Raw genomic sequence first — 7,452 nt, 5'->3', positions numbered from 1 at the left:
ACAACTTTAGATGACAAATTGCTTGATCGGCGTGAGCGCCCATTCATTTTAATCACGGTTCACGATAGCAGACGCCATATGCTGACGCTGCGCCTACTCGATTGCGAGAATGCTTTCTTTCTATCAATTTCTAACATGTTTTATAAGGTTATTCGAAATGATTCACGTATACGATACGAGCATTCACGACGTACTAATCCCAAATAAAGAAAAAACCTAAGAAAAGAAACTCGATGATATGTTCTTTACGCTTGTGCTATCATTTCTATAGGCTCTATAGCATTTCTATAGGCATAATTTATAGCTTTACATCGTTATCATTTTATTATTCACAATTGATAAAAAAAACGCTGATCCAACTACTTGATATCGTGTTGAGGGTCAATCTTAGCTTGCCAAAGATGCCGCTTCCTGTCACCTCTGCTACACGTAAGCTTGTTGTAAGAATCTTGCGAACTAATTGACGAAGCAAACGGAGCCGGTGAAATGTCGCTTAATATTACACGGTGGTGTCGACGTTTCGAGCTCTTCCGAGACTTGCCTTTGCTCCCTGTGATTTTAGATCGTTTTAGAATAGACTTCAAGCAGGTTTTATTCAGCGACTCAATCGATGGTGGTGGTGCACGAGTCATCGTTTTGGAGGTCGTTCTTATAAGGTGATGTTTCTCGTCGGGATGACGACTCCTAGGTTCCTTGTAGCATCTGCAGTGGCCACATGAGCTACGAAAGTGATCTCCCTGTTGCCGGCACGAGTTTGGCAGGCCCTGGTGGGTCAAACTTTGCTTTGACCTACGCGATTTCTTTTCTACAAAACTTACTCGGGCTGCTGAAGTATTCGATGGTGCCATTACCATCATGTTACGCTCCTTGTTTCGTTTAGCTTCCCCTGAAACCGGCAGAACTGGCGATATTTTCCGTGAGCCTTCTATTTTTATTGGTGGCGGTGCACTCACCTTCAGACTCCTAAGTGTGCCCTTCGAACGAACTTCAGACGTGGGTTTCACTAATTTTTTAATCCTATCCCCAACATTTCTTATTAAATTAATTTTGTCCCTAGTAGCTGTGTCACAATTAACTCCTTTTCCTCTGTTTATTAACTTTTTATGTCTTCTTCGTTTAACCGAATGCTCGGTACCATCTTCACTGGAATACTCAGGATGTTGTCCCGTTATTAACTCTTTGGATTTTGAAGTACTTCGCGGAATTTTGCTAGGAGCGACATTAGCATTACCGGTAGATCGACCATTACATGCAACCTCAACAGGCTTTCTGTGTTTTCCGTGTAAGCTCTTGGTCGCAGTCTGAAACGTCACAAAAGGTTAGCGTATTCTTACGATGTGCCAATTCATTCACGTGTCACCAAGTCACGATAGACTTCGTGACATAGAAACATTATGCAGAGAAAATTGTTTCGAGTGTGCTATTATCCGGTATAGTGCTTTAGACAATTTGATCAAGCATACAATACGTTCGCTACATTGACTTTTATAGAATAGGGTCTACGTTGGGTTCATGTGCTCCAAAAGAGACGAATCTGTGTAACAGAGCGATGCGACAGCGTTCAGTCAGTTCAGCGATTATGGGCGTTCGAGCCCAAGGGGTCAACAGTTTTAACGCGACAGGCGTCTACATAAGTAGTAGTTTCCGTCAATTAGAAATAATCGTTTTTAACAAGCCGTCCTTTATTTATAGTGTGTAATTCATATGTAATCGTTAATCTTAATTAGTTAATTCTAACTCGTTCGAGTTATCTTATACGTAAATGTCGAACGTCAGATCTGGTCCCGTATCACCACCATTAATTAGTACTGTTTCTTCCAGGGAAAAACGTACGGCTAATTTCTAATGTACATTGTCTCAACGGATCCATCAAACACGTTCATTCAGCATCATCACCGAACTGTTAACTTAGCTTAATAGAGCTACAGAAACGAACCTCAAAATCCCCTGCAGTTGTGTAGGTGACCTCTTTGGCTATTGTAGGACAGATGGAAAGTACTAATGTCGACGATAATCCGCCCGCTTTGTTAAGGCCAGCTGCATTAAGTATCTCCTCTGTAAACTGTTGCCGCACGCGACAGTCCGCATGAAGCCACCTATGCAAGTAAAATCAATTCATTTCTATACAGTTAATTAACTTAACCCTAATTTTAGATTTCATAGACGAGTGGGCGCAATCTCAATATATATAATATAGTAATATTTTATTTTGCTAACAAATTAGTCGGTAAGTTAAGCATAATCAAAATTATTAGGTACCAGTGAGCGTAACTTAAGTGTTCAGTCGTTGCACAATTAGAAAAATACTATTAAGTTCTGCATCTCTCCACATAGCTATAGTCTATAGTGACCTCTAAAACCGACTTATCATTGTCAATTTATATTATTTTGGCGACACTGGCAAGTAGTTCCTGCGTAATACCATATACTATATAGAAAATCATGACTCGGAAATATAATAGCAAATACCGAATGTACGTTCGGTATCTTTACATTTTTTTTAGTGGTTATTTATCATGGAATAATCTTCCCGTTTGTCATCTTCCGGACGAACGGAAGATTCCATTCAGAATTTTCTGTGGGTCCTATGTTTCTATGAGACTTTAGCAGAAGCTTATTACTATAGAAGTCCGCCGTGATGTTTGATATGCCGGCGTATCAAACCTTCTAATGTACATTATAGTACATACACTATCAAAAGCCACTATAAGCTCTGCGTCCGACTAGATTTTAGAAAGATGCCAGTTCAACTGTACTCAGCATAAAAGCGTTAAGTTCACACTGCACAAATTTCTATTTTCTCTGACAAAATAATGCTACCTCATCGCTGCTCGATAGAGGACGTCCGGTCCATAGATTTTTCTAATGCTTAGGTAGCCGAGAAGCTTTTTTACTTGTTCGATAGTCAGCTGTAGATACGAGGTGCTGTTAACGACCCGGCCAAACCGGCGAGACAGATGTTCCATTATGGCCATTTCCTCTTTAGGGCCTAAATCACATTTTTCTATTTCGGTGAGCAGGATCAGTCCTTGTTCCTCCGCCGACATCAGCCTGAAGACGTGCTGCAACGAGGAGCGATCTTCCAGTCAGAGCTACAACAGACAATCGGATGCCAACGAACGATGCTGTGAGATAGAATCTAATCACAACGAAAATTTTTGGGCACTATAGGATCGCTCGAAGCTACCGTTAACAGTTCAGAGTCTAAGTGCGCGTTGAAATGGGCATAGGAATCGTCTCTAGGATCAGTCCTGAAGTTTTTTAAAAAAAAATCGTATGAATGTGATCAACTATAATAAGTAGAATATAGTGGAGCTCGTGCCCAGGACAACTGAATAAACGATACGGATATTGTTACAGATGTAGCACCCACTCGATCGCGTAGTTCGGGAAGAAAAAGCAATGTATTTATCGATATAGCCTTTTAATACTACCGAACCCAACTTCGATACCTACTACTGTTTAAAGCAGTAAAATAATTACAGTACGCCTAAATATCGTAGTTCCAGCTACCAGAAGAAAATATGACAATTGTTATTTGATGTAATTACGTTCCGACACTTCTTTTCGAGCTTTCCGATACCCAGATCCGTAGCAGAGCAATATACGTCGATGACATTCTGTATCGTCAGTTCTGGCAGTTCGCCTGAAATATCAATTCGCAATATTTTTTTTTGTCTTAATTTAAAATAACAGCCCGATACTCATTTGTATTTACTATGCAATTTCCGCTGTATTCAGTGTTGTGCCCTTGAAACAGCCACTGGAAGGTAAAGCTCATTAGGCCTTTTTAAAACGAGACTCACATACATTTTTTTTTCTAAAAAAATCGGGTTTAAGCTTCAAAGATCTGTATTAAGATGACATTTTCTGTTGGAAACTTCTGAAAGCTAGAGTCAGTTTTGTATTGTTCCTCTACCTGCAAAAAAAAACCTTATGTGCTCATTTTTCGTATTTGATTTGCAGGTGAAGGCATTAACTATGGCTAATTTGTCTTAAGTGAATGCCATTCAAATAAGTTAAATGATACATACATACATATATATATAAATAAATAAAAAATATATTAAAAATTTTATATTAATCAAAATATATATATATATATATAAGAGAGGATTACAATGCTCACACATCAACTTAGCGGCAAGTTGCAGTTACTGTTTGTACCACCTAATCCACAAAAATCGCAAATTAAACTTTATTCGTATCGTTTGCAGAATCGGTTCAATTAGGCAAATTCATCAATGCGACCGTTTGTTTGTTTGTTAGTTCAGTATAAAGCAAGAGGCCTTGATATTGACCTTGCAGTATCGATTCAGCTTTATGGAAAAAAACGCGCGTAGTCACAGCATATTTGGTTACAACTACAGGCCATCTTTTGACAGGTACAAGCGCTACAGATCGTATCATCAAAACCACTGACGTAGCATTCTATCCGACATGCCGCGATGTCCCAAAATGTTGATCGCTCTATATTTCTCTGAAATCACCTTGCTATTGCAGAACAGGCAGCTTCATCAATGTTTTCCTCTATCGATAGCTCGATCTGTTAAATAAACAGTTACCGTTGGCAATTTTATTACAGTGAGCAGTCGTGTTGATGGTGTCAGTTACCGAATCTTAATATATTTCTACGTTACATGCAAACCTGTTCGGAGGTACTGGGTAAGAACTTCGAAAACCGATCCGTCAACCCCTGTGAGATCCACATATGTTACGTTCCCTTCATCCTCAGGCAACCTAGCTTTGAGCTTCGTACAGGTCTTCCTGAGCAAGGCTGTAGGAAACACAAATTCCCGTTTACCCGTACGCACAAGTGTAATTGATTTCCGAGAATCCTAAAAACGAATCACAAAAGTTCGATCGTTACGTTCCGTTCCGTTCCGTTTGAGAATAGTGACATTAACGCTTATAATAATGCACTACTTTATGCAACCATAATCGTGTGAAGAATTTAATTATGCTGCAGAAAAATTGTGCTTTCAGTGTTCAGTAATACAGGTCCATTGTTACAACATTCGCTAATTATCTCAAGAAATCAAGAATCTCTAACGCCGGTAATCGATGGTAACGAATGGGGTCAAGTCATAGTTCCGTGTAAGCAAATCACTAGCTTGCATCAGATACACTTAAGATTTTCGTAATTCTTTAAGGTTGTTGAACCTTTAGTTCCCCGTATCCCGTTCAAGCAGGAATCGACCGGTCAATGGATGACGGTTTCTTCTATTTGACCACATTGAGGCTGGTCCACTTAACGTATTACATAATACCATATACGTATATTCTCAGCGGCTCAACTATAACAAAGAAGGTCAGCTCAATAGAGGCACATGTAGTAACCCGGCTAAATGCTATCTATCATAAATGTACAGTATTCCGCATCGAACATTTCTGAAAATTAAGAATCATCACCGAACCGTTGGACTGCGGCCAGTTCTGCACGGTATCGTATAGTTCACTATCAAAGCACCTGCAAACGTGTTACCCCTCCCGGGAAGCACTCGCACAGAAAATGAATGTGCTTTCATTATACGAGGCCGCTGGCCCCTAATGATAACAATGCCAGCACAAACATGTCTAGTGTCCATAGAAAGAGCTATCGCTTAACACGAACGAGCTGATACTGAAGATGCCAAATGAGAATGATGTAATTCTAATATTGAATTTGAACTGAGAAGAACGGTAACGTTTTGAGTGCACGCGACATATCGCACGGATCGTGCGAACCTTAATTGGCTCGTACAGCCCATGTAATTAGAGTCCAAAAAAAAAAGCAGCTTTTTGCAATGGTGACTTAAAGCGGGCTATCATATCATTGGAAGACAACGTGTATATTACTTAAATGCAGAAGACAAATGCAGTTCAACAAACTGAGACTTGAGAATTCGCAGATAATTCGCGGTAATTAAACATTAAGAGGGGAGCTACGAGCGTTTTCGCGTGTCAGTCATTATCTCTGATATTGTTCGATAAATAACTGTTTACATACCATAATCGTTAAGGCTGCAAACTTTGTTTCTATCGTCAAATAGATGAGTCTTTCGGATAGTCTGATAAGTGATTCATAGTTTTTCAGAGCTAGGGATCAGGACGTCACTGGTCTAGCCATATACTAGCTATCGATAATTTTCGTGTAGCTGTGTTTTCATTGGGAGTGGCAAGCTATTTTTCAGTCATGTGTTCAATGATACTCAAACGATGTCCGAGAACCTAGCTAGTCAGCAATGGAAAAAATCGCCCATTTGACGGCAGTCAACATTAGAAATATCCCCCTATTATTTGACTGAATCCTACTCGATGGGCGATCGTAAAGCGAGGATGAGTACAAGGTGATCCGAGAGACAGTATGCACATCCTGGTGATCACAACAAAATCCTGGTGATTATCAAGACGGAAACGATATCTATTGTTGATTTTTCAATAGAGCAAAATATTCGTGGGTTAAACTCGCAGGTTTCATTAAGATCGGGATTCTCTGCTCAAGGAGTACGTTTACATCTATTCAAAAGCAATACTTCAGGACTTCGTGCAGGATGTACTAAGGATAATTTTGGGCCAAACGCGATGATAGGTCTGCTTAAAAACTTACCGAGAATAGACTTTTGTGTCCTTCAGACATATTTTAAAGCTGTACATATCAAAAGCAAATCTATATTTTCACGTCAAAACTAGATCTGGAGTATCTCCTTGTGGGTCAGGGAATTAAAAACGTAAAAGTAAAAAAGTAAAAAAGTAATCTAGTTTTTGGGCATACTTCTGGCGTAAATAAAACATTCTTGAACTAAGTGCTTTTTTAAACTTTTAGAAGGCCTATTTGTCGGACTGTTTTTTAATCTAATAGGAAAACCTTCCAATCTACAGCGCTGCCGCGTCGCGTCTTCACTTATCCTATTTTTAAGTCATGCTGTAGTAATTTAATGTCGTTCAGTGTCTGTAAGAAGGAGATGGTCCTTGTATACGTATACGTAACTGAATTTTCCGTAACCGAAGGCAATATTGGAAGGGTAAAGGCCTGCAAGGATGAAACTGTAAACATCCAATTAACATACCTGCCTTAGCGCTGACATGTGTGTTAATTAATTAAAAAAAAAAAAGCTTCGCGAGGTCTGACGAAAACTTGTATTTCACCTGTGGTGTACTAATGGAAATGGAGGAACTCTAGAGAGAGTTCCTCCATTTCCATGTTAGCTTCCTCTTTAGCGTTGGCTGAGGTACCTTGACACGAAATATAGAAGCTATTTTTGATCGATAAGAAAAGTCCAAAAATACGAAACATATGCAATGCTAAACGTGCAAAGAATTAAAACATGTAGTTAAGTGATAGACTTTGTGATAGAATAATGGAATAGCTACATGTTTAAGATGCGACTGGCCCAGACGATGTACGCTACCGCAATGGGTAGCAATGAAGTTGCTCGTCTGCTGCTTCGACTGAGATACTTTTTCATTTGC

The 7,452-nt window shown here is 39.5% G+C and overlaps 1 protein-coding gene across 1 annotated transcript; it reads right to left on the bottom strand.

Moving 5' to 3' along the window:
• Positions 1-297: 297 nt before the first annotated feature.
• LOC111267487 (uncharacterized) lies at positions 298-6,068 on the bottom strand. The gene is made up of 6 exons (XM_022845765.2): positions 5,990-6,068; positions 4,649-4,838; positions 3,552-3,646; positions 2,821-3,062; positions 1,937-2,096; positions 298-1,301 (listed from the first exon to the last, which is right to left on the bottom strand). Exons 1-6 carry the CDS (start codon positions 5,990-5,992, stop codon positions 360-362), a joined length of 1,632 nt encoding a protein of 543 aa, XP_022701500.1. The 5' UTR covers positions 5,993-6,068; the 3' UTR covers positions 298-359.
• Between the last annotated feature and the right edge of the window lie 1,384 nt (positions 6,069-7,452).

This window comes from Varroa jacobsoni, unplaced genomic scaffold (genome assembly GCF_002532875.2).
Source record: "Varroa jacobsoni isolate VJ856 unplaced genomic scaffold, vjacob_1.0 scaffold_1193, whole genome shotgun sequence".
Classification (NCBI taxonomy): Eukaryota; Metazoa; Arthropoda; class Arachnida; order Mesostigmata; family Varroidae; genus Varroa; species Varroa jacobsoni.
This window is presented reverse-complemented; position numbering and strand designations above follow the sequence as displayed.

What these genes read in the sequence shown, in the direction of transcription:
- LOC111267487 (XM_022845765.2), bottom strand. An exon ending in TACCCAGTACCTCCGAACAG is followed by an intron (nt 3,647 to 4,648) that starts GTTTGCATGTAA and finishes TTGATATTTCAG; the next exon opens with GCGAACTGCCAGAACTGACG. An exon ending in CTCTATCGAGCAGCGATGAG is followed by an intron (nt 2,097 to 2,820) that starts GTAGCATTATTT and finishes TTACTTGCATAG; the next exon opens with GTGGCTTCATGCGGACTGTC.